Consider the following 21,225-nt stretch of genomic DNA (forward strand, 5'->3'; position numbering starts at 1 on the left):
TACAAGCTAGACGACAGCAGCACTTCCTATGCTCAACTCTCAATGCCCATTATAACCAAGTCAACCCAGTCAAATTAGCGTCACTTTGACTTGATTTAGTTTTATTTTGTTCCTTTACTGAGTAAATAACGTTGCATTGACGTTATATCTGTAGTCGGTCTCAGCAGGCAGTGTCGGGTCAACGTTTGGTTGTGCAGTTGGTCAGTATGTGTGGAAGTGTATCCAGACTTGTTCTGCTTCTGGTGCTGTGGGGTCTAGGCACAGCTGTTGACGGTAAGAGAGATCCCATGATCTATTTAATTTGTACACACATTTTGTACACAAGCCCTGAACTTTACAGGAGTACTTACAGGAGTTAGACCTACACAGTACAGTAATAACGACACTGTATTGTAAAGTGTATTTGTTCACTACAGTTTTAATGCACTTACTCAACAAGAATAAACTTTCCTTTTTTACTTCACTACCACTAGCTACTCATCTTATGTTTTATCACAAGCAACACAAAAACAAAATGGCAACTATACAAAACATTCTCTGAGATGATCAACATAACATTTCCAAATTCTGTCAAATAAGTATGGTTTAATATGTATGGTTTAAAATGTATGGTTTAATATGTATGGTTTAATAGGAATGGTTTAACTCCAGTTTATTATTGAGGGTGGATATGGGGCTTTCCAATTGATGGCTTTACTTTTTTTTTTGCAGCAGCAGTAGACCTAGATTACAAAACATTCTCTGATATTCATCACCAATATTTACATTTCCCAACAAACATAATTGTGGAGATGAATGGATATAAATTCCTAGACACAATGAAATGATAGCACATACATTATCCCAGAATGGTGTCAGTTTGTCACAGGACCACAGCATATGTAACAGGGTCCCTTTGTGCTTTTTACATCTCCAACAGAGATGTGACATTTCTGGGTGACATTACATGCATTCTGGGTGACATTACATGCATTCTGGCAGGAGTTTAGTAAGTCCTAGGAATGATCTTACATTGCATTAGTTCATGTCTTAAGTTGTAGGAGCAGGTATGAAAATGTTCACATATCTGTGACCAATGGTTCTCCTCAATTTCTTCATTTAGATCTGTTTACCATTTGTTCCTTGTGGGTTCTGAACCATCAGGTAGAGTTACAATCAGCCCTTGATAAAACTTGCCAATCAACTTCTTTGTCGTAACAGCTTCTTTCAGTATGTTTTCTATGCTAAATGCCTTAGGTTCATCCATATTCTGTTGAAGTGATTGAATATGATTTCTGAGTTGTGAGAACGTAAAGAAATCAGCCTTTGATATGTAATTGATTGAATGACAGTAGAGATACATCATAGTAAACATGATAAATATTAATGATGCCACTTTGGAAGTAGGACTTCAAGGGGTCATCATTAAACGCTGGAGGTAAGGTGGGGTTAATCCAAATAGGGCTGACTGGCTATATTAGTTCTTTCCACCTCATGAATTTAAATACATTGCCCCAAATATGAATGGAATTGAGAATCATTGCATTGCCTGTTTTTTCCTTCAATGCCTTGGACCTGAAGTAGTGAATATATTTTAGATCATACAATGTTACATTTGTGACTTTGATACTCCTCCATGCCACAAGGATCGTCTCCTGTCCATTGTATTAGTGAACGCTGTTGTGCAGCCCAGACATACATCTTCATATGAGCTGGTCCAAGACCTCCAGCTTCATAGGAGAAGTATAAAACAGTCAATTTGTCTCTCGAGGTCTTTTCATTCCATATACACTTGGAGAGCAGGACATTTAATTTATTAAAGAGGTTGGATGGAATTGAAACGGACAAGGCCTGGAATAAATACATCAACCTTGGTAATATAATCACTTTAAATATTTTGACCCTACCGAACATAGAAATAGGGAGATCTCCATCTGTGAACATCAGATTCATACCTATCTATTTAAATGGAGAGTAATTGATGTTTTATGCCTCCTCCAGATTGCATGGTATCAGTACACCCAGGTACTTCATGTGTCTTTGTCCATTTCATTGTTCTATATTTACAATGGATCATTATCTTTCTTTTTAAGTAGGGTGATTGTAGCCAAACATAGTGACTGGGGAAGTTCATTTTTCTCTAGAGCTGCTGTGAGCATAACTAACATAGGTCAGTAATCTGGGATGAAGGTGTTTATAACATTCCACTGGGAATCCATCATTACCAGGAGATTTCCCAATCTGTAGATTATTGATGCCATACAAAAGTTCACCTGAGGTAATGTTTTATCCATATTAATTTTCTCTGGTTCATTTATAATTGGTCAAATGGCCTTATTAAGGAAATTGTCTATATCTTCCTTTGAACTTTTGTTTTGGGATTGATACAGTTTGTGATAAAATATTTTAAAGTCTGAGTTAATTTCAGAAGGATCCATTGTTACGGGGGGTTAGAATGCTATGGATGGTTCATTCCTCTTCCTCTTTCTTAATTTGCCAAGCAAGCATTTCCCCTGCACTTTCACCTTGCTCAATATATTGTTGCTTGGAATTCATGGCAACAATCTCTGCAGATCGAGAGTTTATTGTGTTATATTCAATCTTCAAAGTGTTCAACTGTTGAAGGGCGTCAACATTTCTATCTAAACTGTGTTTTCTTTCCAAGTCATGGATTTTCTGTTTTAGTATTTCTAATTCTTTCTTGGTCTTCTTTTCTTATGTGAAAAGTAAGACACGATACAACTTCTCATGTATGATTTAAGAGTTTCCTAGACAACAGTTGGGCACACTTCATTGTCTACATTAATTTCCAAAAACATGTCCATCTGTGTATAAAATAAAAAAGTAACTTCTTGAATATGAGTTTTGGAGGTGAGAGTAATAGGAGTATTGTCTTTCAGTTGTATGTTTCTATCTCCACAGCTCACACAGACCTATCTCTTTGATGTTGTGGTTTAATACCTTAGACATGTTAGAAAGAGGATTTAGTTTAGTTTATGGCTTGTCTAGAGTTGCATCCCGTACACAGTTAAACCCCCCCCCATATAATATTCCTGTTACATTGAGATAGTTTTAGTAGGAGGTCATTCATTCACTTTGGGTCGTCTTCATTTGGGCATTAACAATTCAGTAAAGTGGCTTTTTCTTGTGCCAGGTTTCTTTTTACCATTGTAAAACATCATTTTGGGTCTGAAGTAATTTCTGTAGACTGAAATGGGACTTTTTATTAATGAGAATTTATAGTACTACTCATGCTCAATCAAACCGATCTCATGAAATAATATACTCACAATCTGTTTCCCTTCCTGTTTACAGTGACTCAAGAGAAAACATTGGAGACCGGAGGAGCAGATGCCACTCTTCTCTGCCCAAACCAAACACTCACTGACATCATTACTGTAGTATGTCACAAATATAGAGTTATACGTGAGGGTCATGAATGTAGAGTATCACAAGACTTTGAAACAAATCATACCAACAGCACTTGTGATCCCAGAGTCACACTGCAGATAGAGAGTGACAGAGTGTTTCTACACATCACCAACATACAACCATCTGATGAAGGGAACTACACCTGTGTATGTAGTATACATGATGAAGGCAATTCTGATATAAACATACATATTTCTGTCAATGGTAAGTGTTTGGTCTGATGGGATTGTTCACAATCATTTTGAAATGAAAACCAGCATATCTTATCATCACATATTTAGTGGAATGCCTGTCATGTGCTTACATTTATGTTCTGTCGGTGTTTTGTGGTCTTGTTTTGTAACATCTGACTGAACTGAGAATTTCTGTAGTCACAATATTGGATTTTGTCATCAGTACATGTAATAATGTCTTAAAATGTAGAGACTGTCAACAACACGTTGCCTTAATGTAAATGAACAAGATGGCGGAAGAGAAACAAATAAGATCTTAATATATATTTTCCCCTTGCTCAGGAAACCAAGTGCAAGAGGCCACAGACAACAGTCTCTTCTATTGGGGGATGATAACAGGCGTGGCAGCATGTGTAGCTGCCCTGGTGTTTGGTGGCATAATCATGAGGAAAATTCATCTCAGGTAAGATAATATTAATACATTGGTAAAAGAGTTGCTGTCACGAGTGTTTGACAGATTTTTGGTATTTGAATAATTACTTGGAAGCACTGTAGTAAAGAAAGTGCATTCTCAAATACATATTAGATCTACAATGAGGATAGAGTACTGAATTGTTGTCTCAGAAATACATGCAATGATATGAGGTCAGGTGGGCCTTCGCTCTTCAGCAAACAAAGGAGGGGTGCTCAACAACAATGACGAAAAGCATGAAAAGGGCTTACCAAGAAAAACATCGAAAAGGACTAATTTGAGGCAGAAAGTAATTGGAGCACTCAACAAGAAAGGCAGAGAGGGATTTATTTTAGCTCACTTTAATCCACTGTATAGGATGATAACAGGTGACAGTTGAGTGCTCCAACTCCTTTCTGTCTCAAATTTGTCGTTTTGGAAGCTTTTCTATGTAAGCCCTTCACATGCAATGCTATATATATCTGACTGACAAATTTTTAAATACCCAAACACAATGTAAAACACACAGGCTACTTGACCTACTTTAAGTCTGACTCAATGAGTTTGTACTGATCACTACCCACTGGGCAAAAACTGGTTGAATCAATGTTGTTTCCACTTCATTTCAACAAAATGCAATATAATGACAACGTGGGACTGATTGGATTTGCAAAAAGTAAGCAATGTAAGGGAATTTCCAGTCCCCCCCCCCCACCCCCAACTTTTAACCTAAATCCAATAACATGGTGACATTTTTTGCTGAATTCATGTTGAATCATGTTAGTTGACAACTCAACCAAAACGAAACTAGGCTAGATGTTCAACTGACATCTGTGACCAGTGAGTAGTTTCCAATAGCTGCACTGTTGTGGCTGCTCGCTTCTCATTTCCTGTCAAAAACGAGTGTGGTGAAAAAAAACACGCATACACTGCACACAATCATTCTGCTCTGGAAAATGTGCTGTGTAAAACAGGTTTCATTTGGTGCTATGTTAATTATTTTTATTTTTTGCTCAACAGGAGAACACAGCTACAAGTGTCTGCAACCGTCAACGACGTGCCACAACACTGCCTGCTGTTGCCTGTTAGTCAGATGAAGGCAACTGGGTCCTCATTTATAACCGTTGCGTACATTTCACAATTAATATCTGCGTGCGCCATTTCTGAAAAGACCGCACACGTACAAAAATATTGAGATGTATAAACTTGCCGGATGCGCATGTTTCCCATTATAAATCAGACCCATCCTGAACCTGTTCACGCGTGAATGAGCATTAAAATCCGCCTGAAAAACGTCCATAATTTACATTTTATGGTGACAGTAACGCCCTATTTTTCTGTGTACTGGAATTAAACCAAGGCAGTTTCTAAATAGATATGGAGAGCTTGATCAAATGTCTTGAGGAACTGGCAGAATGTTTTAAACTTTTACAGTGACATTTGCTGTATCTGACAATTTCTGAAAGAAAAAAACAATTGCAAATTGTTGTGAAATTGTAAACAGATTGTTTGAATTCAATAATGTTTTGCATTAACTTTTTAATATGCTGCACTAGCCGTGAATTCTGGAACATTGTCTACTCGGAACGAAATGGCAGTATAGGCCTACTTACAGCGGTAGCCTACTCACTTCATTACAAAATATCAACTGTTTATTCTTCTGTTAAATTCAAATTCAAACCGCGCTCCCTTTCGGATGATGTTATAACCAATAGGCCCAATTAAATGGTAATTTATGTTATGGCTACTTTAGGAATATGAACTCATCATGGCCAGAAAAGGTGAGGAATCTATTCTGCAATGGTGATGATACACGTTTTATGTTCATAAATTAAATATTGTCTACTCGAGAAATTTGACAGTACAGTATTCAGACGTAGCCTACAAACGTCAATGGAAAAGGTGAACCTTCTGTTCTACTGTTAAACTGTTCTTCGGATCGGATCGCATAGAGCAAAATAGTTGAAATAGCTTATCTATTTAATACTGTAATATGGGTCTAATTACATTTACGATTTAGCATACACGGTTATCCAGAGCGATTTACAGTTGTGAGTGCATACATTTTCATACTGGTCCCCCATGGGAATCGAACCCACAACCCTGGCGCCATTCTTTACCAACTGAGCTACACGTGACTTAAATAAGTTATTTGATGAATTGTAGCCTATCCTAACTTGTAGGTCTATAGGCCATGAAACCATCACAGTCAGGAAAGGTGAGGAGATTATTCTGCAATTTATTTAACTAGGCAAGTCAGTTAAGAACAAATTCTTATTTACAATGAGGACCTACCCCGGCCAAACCCAGACGATGCTGGGCCAATTATGCGCCGCACTATGGGACTCCCGCTGGATTTGAACCAGCTACTGCAGTGACACCTCTTGCACTGAGATGCAGTGTCTTAGACCACTGTGTCACTCGGCATGATCATGGAAATTAAATAAATAGGAACTAGAAAATTACATTTACTGAAGTGAATGTGGTGTGTTTGCTAGTCTTGAAGTATTTATGGTTGGGAAACAGTAGTAGTAGTGAAGGCAGTAGTAATGGTAGTAGTAGCAATGGTAGTAAAAGTGTTTTCAAAGGCGATGTGTTAGTTATAGTGACCTATTTTGGGGTGGTTTGTAGGTGTGGAGTTATAGTGGGCTAGTATAGTAGGCTACAGTGAGTACTATATCATCATAAGCCATAGAATGGGTTTTTATGCTCCCAAATTGTTTTAGTTTGAACATTCGGAAAGTTTTATGGCAGTGATTTCAGTTTTGAATGTTGAAGCCTGCATTCCGCAATTGAAATGAATGGGGATACAACAAGCTTTATCGTTCATGAAGTAGGAATGAAAGCAAAAAGCTGTGTTGAAGGAGCCTATGTTTTGTCAGTCTGCACATGTCATCTTTGGGGTGGTGTTTGTAGCTGTGGTTGTGTGGTTGTGTTGTAGGTTCTTTGGGCCCTACAGTATAGCTTAATTGGCCAATGAGCAGGACCATTTTGAATAGCTACCTCTGTAATAATGCCCAAATTACATGATGATGAGATGGGATGACGATAAAACACACATTGAAAAACTGACACAAAAGTTGAGAATTAAGATTGGTTTCTTTTATAGAAATAAATCCTGCCTCACTTTGGAAAGTAGAAGGAAGATTGTTCAAGCAACGCTTCTCCCAGTGCTTTATTATGGTAATATAATCTACATGCATGCGGCAGCCTCGGTTTTAAAACCTTTAGATTCAGTCTATCACTCAGCACTGCGTTTTATCACTGGGGATATATTTCATACACATCACTGCGTTTTGTATAGTTCTCTTAGCTGGGAGTCTCTGACTACCAGAAGGGCCCAGGATTGGCTATTTGTTGTATATAAAGCGGTTCTTCAGAGACCCCCCCACTACCTCAGCTCATGTATTGACTGGAGATCCAGCAATTTTCAGACCCGCTCTCTGGACTGGCTGGTTCTGGAGGTCCCGTGGGTCTCCACTGATCTGGGGACAAATTATGTTAGTTTTTATGCCTCAGCTCATGGAATATCCTTCAGGCCACCTAGAAATGATTGTTTTGATTGATCTGGTTGTATTTACTGTATTGATATTATGTATTGTATGTTCATGTTCACAGGGCTCCCTTACAAATGAGATCCTGGTCTCAATGCTGACCCACCCTGTATAAATAAAAGTAATAAATAAAATATATATTTATTCCTATGGTTCTCATTCAAACCCGTGTTAATTTAAGAATATTTTAAATGGCTATAGCTCAAAAAGTAAACACAGCATCAAAAATCCTTTGTCAAGCAATCTAAGTTGGGGCAGTCTGGACATTTGGAAGTTGGTTTCGTTTTAATAGCTTAAATCTTTTGAACTTTAGAGTTAGCAGAATAAATATAATAATAAAAACAGGAAAAATAAATCTAGAGTTGTGTTTGCTTAGCAAGGACACCTAATTATTTTAGAGTGCAAATATAAAATAAATTTAAATAGATTTTTTTAAATAGATTTTTTGCACTTCTCACTAACCGCGAATGATTGCATGATATTTAGCTACCTGTTTAATTGTTCTGAATAAGAGTGTTATCATATATTCCTGCACAATGCTACTACTAGGCTACGTATGCCTACTCCAACCACTTGAAACTGTGCGTATTCATGGTCTAAAGTTAGCGTGAGGATAAACACATTCACACGTCAAGTTCAATTTCTATAAATGACAACTATTGCGTGGAGACTGGAGCAAGCACGTTACGGGGGATATTTTGTGCATAAGCAACGTTTATTAATGAGGCCCCTGCAGACTACGCTCTTTTACCTTTTCAATTGAATTTTCCAGAGCCCCATATGAGATTCTACAGTGTAATATGGTGACATATTGTTAATGTCTTTGTAGGAGGAGCCACAGGACATTGAGCTCTACAACACGTTCACAAGGAGAGACAATGGGCTTTACTCAACTCTGCAGCTGCCGCATCCTAACCCCTGACCCTCTGGCACCGTTGACCAATGATGACATGGCATTAGACACCTTCCCGTAACAGTACGGTAGTGGAAGATATGCATTTACTGTGAATATTTTGATTACTGAAAATTCAATTTTTTCCCTTGTCTGACTTGCCATATATCAGCCTCTCCTTTACTGTAGATGTTCTGTGGTTGTTGTAAATATCAACACATACTGTCTGCAGGCTGCACATCCGTTATGGAAATACAAGTGTTATATACAGTACAAGTCTAAAACATGATAGCTGTTCTGTTTGCGGATAGAACAAAGCATGTTTCTGTGGAGATCACATGATCTCAAAGTCATAAACTTTTCCACCAGGTGTCAGTGTACTGTTGTAAAATACTAACATTGTCCTGTCATAAACATGAATGAAGAATTCAGTAAAAGTCCCAACTGCCACTATATTCAAACTGTAACTTTAAAATACAGAATATTAATGTAGACCTGTTTTATAGTTTTCTTTCCTATATAGGCCTGGCTACATGAATTAGCCTACATGTGCATATGTTAGTGCATATGTTAATAAAAAAACACACCAAACAACTAGTAACTAGCTGGATATGATTTATTACAACTGTTTTTCCCCAAAAAATGTATGTATGCTGTAGCCTATGTACTTCTGTGGATGCAAGGCCAGTCTATTTAAAGCATGAGATAACTGTTTCATGGTGGCCGGTCTGTCGTTTCCTGTTTCCTTCCTGCACATCAGGTAGCCTGACTACCATCCACATCTCTCCGACCAAACACCACGCCCACTAGTGTTTCTTCTCCACCCTGAGTCTGGATTTGCTTTCCTCCCCAACAGAGTTGAGACAGAGGGGTACATGAATCACGTCATTGGCTTTGACATTCTGATTGGTTAGAGACTTCTAATTGCTGGTTAATTTATTTTCTACAATACCCCTCATTTTGATGTCAGCACAAATATTTTCTAGTATGGGAACTTTGGTCCCTTATACTTGAATAACTTTTTTTATTTTTTATGAATTCGCATGTGTGATAAGGCCACACAGAGGGCCAGAGATAATTACAGACACGTGATAATCTGAAGTACCCAAAAAAGCTCACTAGATGTGATCTTAGAAAATTCCCCCCAAAACTTGAAAGTTACCAAAATTCTGGTAGTTTACTGGTAATATACCCTCCCTTTGAAACCTTAGATTGAATAGATTAAATTAAACATTTTCCAGAAGGAACATTAGTTGTGGCACGTCACACAGGATAAAGAAACAGCAACGCACATGCTTACAAGGTATATATATACAAGATAAACATTTAAAAGCTGTACTGATGCCTGATGGCAGTAATGCATATTGATTGTTTAGTGGAAGTGTCCAATAGGGTTGATTTTCCACTCTTACGTGTGTGGTCTTTGTAAATGTCTCAGAGAGCTTTTTGGTTTCTGCTTCAATCTTTAAACTGACCTGCACAACTCTCCCTAGGCCCAAGAGTATCATGACCTGAGCCAAACCAGGCAACTAAGATAACTGTTATAACAGGCTCAATTCAACATCTTTAAAAGTTTTTTTTAACGGATTGATTGTCACAGACTTTTAAAGATAAAATAACATGAACCAGATTAGTCAAGAATGATCAGGAGTGTGTGGTAATGTGTGTACAGTCACTCAGTAGTCATTGAAAAGGTTCCTGAGAAAGAAAAAAGGGGGAAAGAAAATCGTAATATTTTAATTGGATGAAAACACAGGTCATTGTGATGTAATAAGATGGTCTGACAGCCATTGTGACAAACATAACAGAACAGATATTAACATGCAGCTGAGTGCATGATGCTGTCACCATGACTACTCCATGACCACCACAAAATTACATAATTTCAGAGCTTCTTCCTTAAGAAGACAGACTACAGCAGAGAGTGAGAGAATAAAGGTGTAAACCTACTTCTTTACAGCCTTCTGAGCTGGTTGTATCCTGTGTTTCTCAGACGAGCTGAGGGATTTTATCCAGAAAGAGGAGGACATTTTTAAATTATATTTTGATTTTTGGGTTACTGTAATTTATCCAAAAAGTTTTGTAACATTCTCAATATTGTCTGTTTCACGCTTTCTATCGGGATAATCAAATAAAGTTGTAAAAATACTCACATTTGTGACGGACTGGAGCTTGGTATGAAAGACATCAAAACAGACAATGTAGCGGCAAGAAACATACACCACAGAAATACATTTCATTCCCAAATACATTTCATTCATTCCCATTCCCAAATACAAGTTTCATTCCCAAGTTTCTTGCTCAATGAGAGAGATTACAGAAGACATTAAGACTATGAAAGTATGAGAAGGTAAACCTACTTAGTCATCCTACGCTTGGTTTTTGAGCTGTTTGGTGAGCTGGTTGACGAGTATGACCTGAAAAAACAAAAGGTAATAAAATTATTACTTATCTTAAAAAGCTTTTAAAAATGTGGAAGAGATACTCACATTTGTGATGGACTGGAGGATGGTGTGACACTGAAATAAATCAAAATCAACAATGTACTGACAAGAACCACATCGGATTCATTTTAATTTTATTACAATTATTGAATGATGAAGAATGATTTTTAACCTGTATAGCACAAATTCTCAGAAAATGCAATTGTAATGTTCCATGTTTTTAATGTTCCATGTTTTCAAATAGGTATCCATCATGATCCCTTAAATGTTCTCTAGAATGAGCATCTTACTGTTTGGATGTTGGTGGTGTCTTTAAGGGAGTTCTGCTGATTTCAGGGTCAGGAACTGGGGGTTTTCTACATCAGATTAGAGATCAACTGGTAAACAACTGGCAGTCAAATCACATTCAATTCAGAGTAACTGTTCAGTTTCAAGGTAATAGTTTGTATCTCTACCTGGATGAGGTGTCTTTTCTCCTCTTTTGCCATATTACACAGAATACAGCAATGAGACACATTGAACCCATCACCGCACCAACTACTGCACCAATCACTGCACCTGTGAATGACAGAGATGACAAGAGAAGACAGAGGTCAACTACCCAGGTACACTACACCAAAGCCTCATACATGTAAATATGGCTCTGCACTACACCTGCAAGTTGAATAGTAAAACAGCCAGTCAATAGGTTGATTATGACCTGTCATTATTAGAATAACAACCACTTACCACTGATCCTGTCATCATCAGAGACCTGAGATTGGCCTAGCACAGAAATACACAGGAAGTACTTCATCATGAACACAGGCAGTACTTCATCATGAACACAGGCAGTACTTCATCATGAACACAGACAGTACTTCATCATGAACACAGACAGTACTTCATCATGAACACAGACAGTACTGAACACAGACAGTCATCATGACATCATGTTCCTGATCATGTCAATATATTACACATTGATCTATAGACATTTCTCACCAGTAATTGAAGCTGGAATCACCATGGAAGCATTCTTGGTGACATCACTGAAGGACATAGAAGCAACACACCTAACTTCTTTGTCAGTTAGACTGGACACTACCACTGTTACAGTAGTTGTCACAGTGACAGTTCCATTGGGATGGGTGACATCAACAATGGTTGAATGTTCTATTATCATGTCATCCCAGGTCACTATAGGAACAGGTCGTCCAGTAGCAGAACAGGACAGAGTGATGTGACTGTTGTTGGTTTGTATGATGAGGAGTGAGGGTCCATACAGCTCTATAGAACAACAACATACACAGATCACAGTGAATGTAAATACCATAATGGTTTCATGCACATGATTTACTAAATGATTCCATTTAAATTATTTACTAAATGATTCCATTTAAATTATTTACTAATTGATCACATTTTGATAAATGGTTTCAAGACATTGGATGTATGATCTGATAAAATGGCTGCGTGAAGTTCTGAAGAAGTTGTTCTGAGTCAATCATTTACAGTACATTATGTTATCAGATTTTACCATTTACTTGGAGGCAGGTCGTTCCACTGATAGGTCCATCTGGAAAGGTGTTAAACAGACACTTGTAGCAGGACTCGTCTCCTCTTGACACTCCTCTGATGACGATAGAGCAGTTCTGCAGTCCCTCGTCTTCAAACTCCACTTTCCCCTTAAAACGTACGTTGACATCGGGACCGCGTTTGCTGTAGGTGGCCACATTCTCATTCGCCCCAGTTGTCTCTTTCTGCCAGGTGACTTGACGCACGTCTTTGGGTTTCATGAGCTCACAGGTTAATACTGCATCTTCTCCCAGGGTTGCTGTGACAACCTGCTGTGTTCTCACCAGCTGAGAGAGCCCTGCATGAAGACAAACACAATAGTTCTTAGACACTATTAGAATGGTCAGAAGGGGGAGTACGGTGGTAAGGGTAGTCCAGTCTACGCGGGAGGAAGTTATGGCACCTGTTGTAAAACGATCAATTTCAGGATAGAATATACATGATATGTGCATAAGGCCACAGCACACATCAACATTAAAGTACCCATTAGAGCAACATCAATCATTCCATACAGTAAGAGTAATGAGCTGCAGCTTCAAAATGAACTGGTTTGCCAACAGTTAACACACAATACGCATGCACAGACAGACAGACAGACAGAATATAAACACTAGATGTCTTTCCTCCGAAGAAGGAGGGTGATGGATGGGACAACTTTTATTTATAAATAAAAAACATGAGACTAGGTGATTTTGTTTTGAAGCCACTGCACTGCCATTTTTGTACTCCTCCACCACTGTTTAAAACGTTTTGGAAGATACAGAAATTGTCACGTTCCTGACCTGTTTTCCGTTGTTTTTGTATTTGTTTAGTATGGTCAGGGCGTGAGCTGGGTGGGTAGTCTATGTTATGTGTTTCTATGTTGGGTTCAATGTGTTGTCTGATATGGTTCTCAATTAGGGGCAGGTGTTTGACGTTTCCTCTGATTGAGAACCATATTAAGGTAGGCTGTTCACACCGTTTGTTTGTGGGTGATTGTCTTCCGTGTCAGTGTTTGTTACCACATGGGACTGTTTCGTTTGTGTAGTCGGTTCCTGTTCCTGTTCGTGTGTTCTTCGTTTATATGTAAGTTCTCGTGTTCAGGTCGGTCTACGTCGTTTATTGTTTTTTTGTTTTGTATTCAAGTGTTCTTCGTGTTCGTCGTCTTGTTTAAATAAATCAACATGTATTCAACCAACGCTGCGTTTTGGTCCGATCCCTACACCTCCTCTTCAGGCGAAGAGGAGGAAAACAGCCGTTACAGAATCACCCACCAACAAAGGACCAAGCAGCGGTGGAAAAAGCAGCAGCAGCGCACGAAGGAGGAATGGACATGGGAGGACGTTTTGGACGGCAAGGGTTGCTACACATGGGAGGAGATCCTGGCTGGAAAAGATCGCCTCCCATGGGAACAGCTGGAGGCAATTAGGAGAGCAGAGGCAACCGGAGAGAGGAACCGGCGTTATGAAGGTACGCGGCTAGCACGGAAGCCTGTGAGTCAAGCCCAAAAGTTTCTTGGGGGGGTGATAAAGGGTAGTGTGGCGAAGTCAGGTAGGAGACCTGCGCCAACTTCCCGATCTTACCGTGGAGAGCGAGAGTACGGGCAGACACCGTGTTATGCGGTAAAGCGCACGGTGTCTCCTGTACGTGTGCATAGCCCGGTGTGGGTTATTCCACCTCCCCGCACTGGTAGGGCTAGATTGAGTATTGAGCCAGGTGCCATGAAGCCGGCTCAACGCGTCTGGTCTCCAGTGCGTCTCCTCAGGCCGGCATACATGGCACCAGCCTTACGCATGGTGTCCCCGGTTCGCCTACACAGCCCAGTGCGGGTTATTCCACCTCCCCGCACTGGTCGGGCTACGGGGAGCATACAACCAGGTAAGGTTGGGCAGGCTCAGTGCTCAAGGGAGCCAGTACGCCTGCATGGTCCGGTATATCCGGCGCCACCTCCCCGCCCCAGCCCAGTACCACCAGTGACTACACCACGCACCAGGCTTCCTGTGCGTCTCCAGAGCCCTGTTCCTCCTCCACGCACTAGCCCTATGGTGCGTGTCTTCAGCCCGGTACCTCCAGTTCCGGCACCACGCACCAAGCCTCCTGTGCGTCTCCAGAGCCCTGTTCCTCCTCCACGCACTAGCCCTAAGGTGCGTGTCCTTAGCCCGGTACCTCCAGTTCCGGCACCACGCACCAGGCCTACAGTGCACCTCAGCCGGCCAGAGTATGCCGTCTGCCCAGCGGCGCCTGAACTGCCCGTCTGCCCAACGCCGTCTGAGCTGTCCGTCTGCCAAGCGCCGCCTGCGCTGCCCGTCTGTACTGAGCCTTCAAAGCCGCCCGTCTGTCCTGAGCCTTCAAAGCCACCCGTCTGTCCTGAGCCTTCAAAGCCACCTGTCTGTCCTGAGCCTTCAGAGCCGCCCATCTGTCCTGAGCCTTCAGAGCCGCCCGTCTGTCCTGAGCCTTCAGAGCCGTCCGCCAGACAGGAGCCGCTAGAGCCGTCCGCCAGACAGGAGCCGCTAGAGCCGTCCGCCAGACAGGAGCCGCTAGAGCCGTCCGCCAGACAGGAGCAGCCAGAGCCGTCCGCCAGCCATGAGCAGCCAGAGCCGTCCGCCAGCCATGAGCAGCCAGAGCCGTCCGCCAGCCATGAGCAGCCAGAGCCGTCCGCCAGCCATGAGCAGCCAGAGCCGTCAGCCAGCCATGAGCAGCCAGAGCCGTCAGCCAGCCATGAGCAGCCAGAGCCTTCCGCCAGCCATGAGCAGCCAGAGCCTTCCGCCAGCCATGAGCAGCCAGAGCCTTCCGCCAGCCATGAGCAGCCAGAGCCTTCCGCCAGCCATGAGCAGCCAGAGCCGTCAGCCAGCCATGAGCAGCCAGAGCCGTCAGCCAGTCATGAGCTGCCCTTCAGTCATGAGCTGCCCTCCAGTCATGAGCTGCCTTCCAGTCATGAGCTACCTCTATGTCCTGAGTTATCTCCTCTATCTAGGGGGGACCTGTGTTAAGGTTCCTAGACCAGGGTCGGGGGCGAGGATCGCCACTCAAAGGACGCTAAGGAGGGGGACAAAGACAATGGTGGAGTGGTGTCCTCGTCCTGCGCCGGAGCCGCCACCGCGGACAGATGCCCACCCAGACCCTCCCCTAGATTTTTAGGTGGTGCGCCCGGAGTTTTCACCTTGAGGGGGGGGTTCTGTCACGTTCCTGACCGGTTTTCCGTTGTTTTTGTATTTGTTTAGTATGGTCAGGGCGTGAGCTGGGTGGGTAGTCTATGTTATGTGTTTCTATGTTGGTTCTCAATTAGGGCCAGGTGTTTGACGTTTCCTCTGATTGAGAACCATATTAAGGTAGGCTGTTCACACCGTTTGTTTGTGGGTGATTGTCTTCCGTGTCAGTGTTTGTTACCACACGGGACTGTTTCGTTTGTCCAGTCTGTTCCTGTTCGTGCGTTCTTCGTTTATATGTAAGTTCTCGTGTTCAGGTCGGTCTACGTCGTTTATTGTTTTTTTGTTTTGTATTCAAGTGTTCTTCGTGTTCGTCATCTTGTTTAAATAAATCAACATGTATTCAACCAACGCTGCGTTTTGGTCCGATCCCTACACCTCCTCTTCAGGCGAAGAGGAGGAAAACAGCCATTACAGAAATGTATTTATTCATGTCTACATTTGTTTACAGACACCTTGGTGCATAGCTCAGCTCAATGATTTTCAAGTATGTCACACTGTTTTTATGTATATGTTGAATTAGTCAATTTAACAGATTAAATATGATCAAACACTGTAGCCTCAAAACATGCTTTTTTATATCACAGGTCCTTGCATCCATGTCTGTCTATGAATTTGGGAGCGGTTACATTAGTCTCATAGTCTAGTAGCACCCTCTAGTAGCTTAAAGCCTCATGTATCTTGTCCTAGTTCTGTGAAACCAAAACGCGTTGTGCTGTGCCCAGCCTTTGTCTTACTACTTTTTGCTAATAAATACAAATTATTTAACAATTCAGAGTTGGTGTCTATTTACCCATGCAACAAGAAGATTGAGCTACAGCTTTAATAGTGTTGTGAAATAAACAGGTTTGTCAGTTGTAAAAGCACACAATTAGATCAAGAAATAGGCACTAACAATGTGCTGAGGAGACCAAGGCACAGCGTGATATGAATACATTCTTCTTTTAATGAAGAAAGAAACACTAAACAAACTAACAAAGTAACAAAACGAACGTGAAGCTATATAAAACGAGTGCTGACAGGCAACTACACATAGACAAGAACCCATGAAACCAAAAGGGAAAATGGCAACCTAAATAGGATCCCCAATCAGAGAACGAAAAACAGTTGCCTCTGATTGGAGACCAATTCAGGCCACCATAGACATACAATATGCCTAGACTTACAAACACCCCTAGACATACAAAAACCCTAGACAAGTCTAAACACGCATACCCACCCTCGTCACACCCTGACCTGACCAAAATAATACAGAAAATATAGAAAACTAAGGTCGGGGTGTGACAATTGTGCCACTTTCAAAGTGGTAGTGAAATGCTGTATTATCAAGCATAAAACTGATATAACTCACCATTAGGGAGGATTATCACCAGAATAAACAGAGAGTTGAAGAGTGCAGGAGACATGGTGAAAATGTTATTTACTACTACAGTATTGAGATGAGAGAAAATTAGCAGGAATTAACTTCAGGTCACCTGCTCTATAGCCTGGGTACCAGTCTGTTTATGCTCTCTTGCCAACTCCTCATGGAACTGCCATGCCAACAATGTTTAGCTTGACAATGACAATGGAGTAGGCAAAAGCACAAACAGATCTGGGACCAGGCTACCTCCTGCATAAAAGTGAAAGTAATCTTGGTCTCTGTATTCTGTCGACAGTCATAGGGTTAAGGTCCAAAGACTTAAGACACACCCCACCCCTCAGCCCTCAAAGTAAGTGGACACTTCTGATGTCGTATCATGACGTCTGACGAGTATACACTTGCAGGGCAAGGGTCGAGGGAGGAAGAAATTATTTTTAAATGGACCACCCTTGGCCGGAAATTCGTCACTCGTTCATCCCGAGATGATTGTGTTTTCAGCCACTGGTGGCTTGTGGGTGCTTTATATGCGCTACAGTCAATTATGATTGCATGTCTACTTATATTAACTATATCATGATTAATATACGCCTACTGTAAGATAGTTAGTAAATTAGTTGACTAACTAACGTTAGTCAGCCTAGCTGGAACTTCTGGAGGGAAATGTTTTATTTATACAATTTTCAAAAGAAAACCAAACTAAATCATATTTACTTTTACGAAATGTGTTTGTGCCATCATGTGCATTAGTAGCACAATTTCTAACTTATTTGCATTCGTTTTTACTTACACTTGTATGTTGACTTCTCCAGTGATGTTGTTTTTAAGTTTTCGCTGACTTTTCTTAGCAGATGTACAATCGTCACAAATTGAATTATGTGGAGTTTCAGTCCCACAAGTGAACATAATTGTACACTCGCAAAGCCGACTAAAAACAAGGGCTGAGGGGCTTACGTTGCAAACTTCCCTTGCTTGGCTAATCATTGGGAACACCCTCCAAGATGGCGACAGGGATTCCCCCAAGGGCATAAGGCAAGGGTAAGTGGACAAGGGTGTGTCTTTTAAGTGTTTGGACCGCAACCCTGGTTCAGCTCGATCAAAAACGGATATCAAACAATCATCATCAACATTGATACACCAAGTCTGGAACTAAAAGGACCCTGAACAGCTCCTACCCGGAAGCCATACGACTGCTAAATGGTTAGTCCAGGTAGTATTTGGTAAACTTTTTAACTATCTGCGTTGTGTAACGAATGTCGTCGGGAGAAGGAGAAGAGGACCAAGGTCCAATTACCTTGTACCCCTGCACATCGACTATATTATCGTTACTCATTCTGTATTTATTATTACTTGTATTATTACTTGTTTTATTACATTTCTATTATTTCTCTATTAACTTTCTCTCTACATTGTTGTGAAGGGCCCCTAAGTAAGCATTTCACTGTTAGTCTACATATGTTGCTTACGAAGTATGTGACATACAACATTTTCTTTGATTTTGAAGTATTATGCATTGCACTGACAGAGGAATCATAGATGAGATCGGACAACAATGTAACTCAATAATACATGATGTAGGACAAGTTTATGAAAATGCATTGGAGAGATGGAGCACATGAGAACATACACAATATCTGAAGACAGTGGGCCTGGCTTCAGCTTTTATCCCTTCTCTGTGGTGTAGGGTAAATCAACAATGTTGTCATGGGGGACAAAATGAAGCCGTAGAGAGAACACTGTGTTCCAGCGAGCTCCCGTGGCATTCGTAAATGTATATTGTTTAATTAATCTCCTAGCTTGAAAAAGTAGTAGAATTGGCTAAATAAGTTATCCTACAACGAGTCTTGACGGTTATTTCTCAAAAATCTCCGACAACATGCCCAACAGAACTACTAAGAACTCGACCAAAACCACCGTCCCTGTAGATGTGCGGGAGGAGCTAGCTTACGTTAGCGAAGCTAACACCATTGCGGATCCAGGCACAATGGACCTGGTGATTCAAAAGATGACGGATAACATTATTAAAGTGATCGATGTTAAGATAAGAACGGTCTTGGAAGCAATAGCAGGCCATTCAGCTGAATTACAGAGGGTTGTCAAACGTGTCGATGAGACGGAAGGAAGAATTCTTCAACTACATCTATGGGCGAGAACTTCAACTACATCTATGGACACTAAGATAAAAGCACTTGAGAAACAGGTGCGCAAAATGGCGGAGCACATTGACGACTTGGATAATCGAGGACGCAGATGCAATATTCGTGTTGTGGGACTCCCGGAAAATTCTGAAGGGACACGTTCAGTAAAATGTTTTGAGGAATGGATCGCTGACTACCTACAAATGGACACTAAGGCTGGTCGTGTGAAGCTGGACAGAGCCCATCGCTCTCAAGCACCGATACCCGGTCCCAACCAGCACCCACGGCCAGTGGTTATAAAGTTCCACAACTTCACCGACAAGCACCGCGTCATGGATGCGGCTAGAAACATCGGTTCTGAACGTAGTCAACGTAAAGGTCCAAAGGTCTCATTCTTCAATGATTATTCCCCAGCGGTTGTACGAAGACGCAAAGGGTTTGATGAGGCGAAGGCTCGACTCAAGAGAATGAAGATGGACTACGCACTGCTGTACCCGGCCACATTGAAGATTATGGTCAACGGATCGCCTAAAAAACTCTACACACCTGAAGAGGCTGCTACGTTTATTGACTCTCTCAGGTAAATAACTTTAAGCTGCACCTCCGCAGCATTGGATAACTTTTTTAACATTTGAATCTGATCATGAAACAGTGGTGTGAGTTCTCACATGCTCCGGTTCAGTAATATTCGTATTTTTATTATTTTACTTGCTAAAGTAACTGCCGCTATAGCTCAGGCTGAGATATGGGTGAATCTATATTGGTGCCCAGGCTTGGTTTTAGGTGGAAGAGCCTCAATCTTCTTCTATTGATTTTAATTTCCATATATATAAAGGATGAGGCAATGCAGACTTAAGAGTCTACATTGGAAAGTTGAAATCCCCTGCATGTTAGCTAGTGGGAAAACCCCTTTTGGATCTTTACATGTTTAATTTTTGGGTTTAGTATAGTTAGAGTTCAGGGTTCATATCGTTTGTTTATGCTCGGTGAGATAGAAGAGAGTTCAACACATGGAAAAAGGTACCACCCCACTTCTACAGTAGGATTCAGTCTGGATATTGAATGGTCAAAGTGCAATGGCAGGTAACAGACTGCGTGTATGTACATGGAACATTAGAGGGAGCCATAACCCCATTAAAAGGAAGAAGGTACTGTCTTTTTTTGAAAAAAGAAAATATTGATATTGCCCTGTTGCAAGAAACTCATTTGGATGATAAGGAGCATCTGAAATTGCAACAAGGGGGGTTTGGTCAAGTGTTTTTCTCATCATTTACATCCAGAAGTAGAGGTGTAGCAATTCTTGTGAAAAATAACTTACCACTTAAGGTCTTGAATTGTGTGAAAGATAAATTTGGTCGATTTGTTATAATTAATGGTACTTTACAAGGGCAGAACATTTCCATAATGAATATTTACTTCCCCCCTGCCCACCCCCCTGATTTCCTCACTAAGGTATTTCTAGACTTTTCAGAATTAAACTCAGACACTGCAGTGGTTGGAGGAGATTTTAATTGTTTGTTGAACCCCCTTATTGATAAGTCTCCCAGCGGTATAGCTTCACTCTCTCCTCGAGCTAAGTCACTTAAAGCTATTTGTGATGATCTGGGGTATGCTGATGTTTGGAGAACTTTTCACCCCTCCAACAGAGAGTTCACTTTTTTCTCTGCACCTCATGGATTTCAGACTAGAATAGATTACTTTTTATGCACAGGACGTCTTTGCAGTCTGTTTTATCCGCTAGGATAGGAAGCATAGTCATATCTGATCATGCGGCAGTGATCCTGGACATAAAACTCAACGGGGCATTCAATCTGTCAAGACATTGGAGGTTGAATACAACCATCCTTAAAGACCATACATTCACATCATATTTTATTCCAGAGTTTAAAGCATTTTTCTCTATTAACTCTCAATCAACAGATAACCCCCTCGCTCCTTTGGGAAACCTGTAAAGCGTACGCCAGGGGTCGGATTATGTCATACACAGCCACTAAGAGGCGGAAAAAGCGTGAAAAGCAAAAAACGTTAGAGGGTGAATTAGGAACTAAAGAGAAGGACTA

General features: G+C 41.1%; 2 protein-coding genes across 2 annotated transcripts; one reads left to right on the top strand and one right to left on the bottom strand.

Annotated features, from left to right (window-relative positions):
• LOC139532707 (uncharacterized) lies at positions 1-9,072 on the top strand. Its single transcript, XM_071330645.1, has 5 exons — positions 1-273; positions 3,295-3,615; positions 3,927-4,047; positions 5,056-5,119; positions 8,419-9,072. The coding sequence occupies exons 1-5, from the start codon at positions 207-209 to the stop codon at positions 8,509-8,511; spliced, it is 666 nt and encodes a 221-aa protein (XP_071186746.1). The 5' UTR covers positions 1-206; the 3' UTR covers positions 8,512-9,072.
• Positions 9,073-9,079: 7 nt separating this feature from the next.
• LOC139532981 (OX-2 membrane glycoprotein-like) lies at positions 9,080-17,073 on the bottom strand. Its single transcript, XM_071331124.1, has 11 exons — positions 17,019-17,073; positions 12,445-12,813; positions 11,910-12,194; positions 11,655-11,690; positions 11,381-11,483; positions 11,216-11,281; positions 10,971-11,000; positions 10,842-10,898; positions 10,635-10,652; positions 10,432-10,479; positions 9,080-10,179 (listed from the first exon to the last, which is right to left on the bottom strand). The coding sequence occupies exons 1-11, from the start codon at positions 17,071-17,073 to the stop codon at positions 10,158-10,160; spliced, it is 1,089 nt and encodes a 362-aa protein (XP_071187225.1). The 3' UTR covers positions 9,080-10,157.
• Between the last annotated feature and the right edge of the window lie 4,152 nt (positions 17,074-21,225).

This window comes from Salvelinus alpinus, chromosome 10 (assembly GCF_045679555.1).
Source record: "Salvelinus alpinus chromosome 10, SLU_Salpinus.1, whole genome shotgun sequence".
Lineage (NCBI taxonomy): Eukaryota > Metazoa > Chordata > Actinopteri > Salmoniformes > Salmonidae > Salvelinus > Salvelinus alpinus.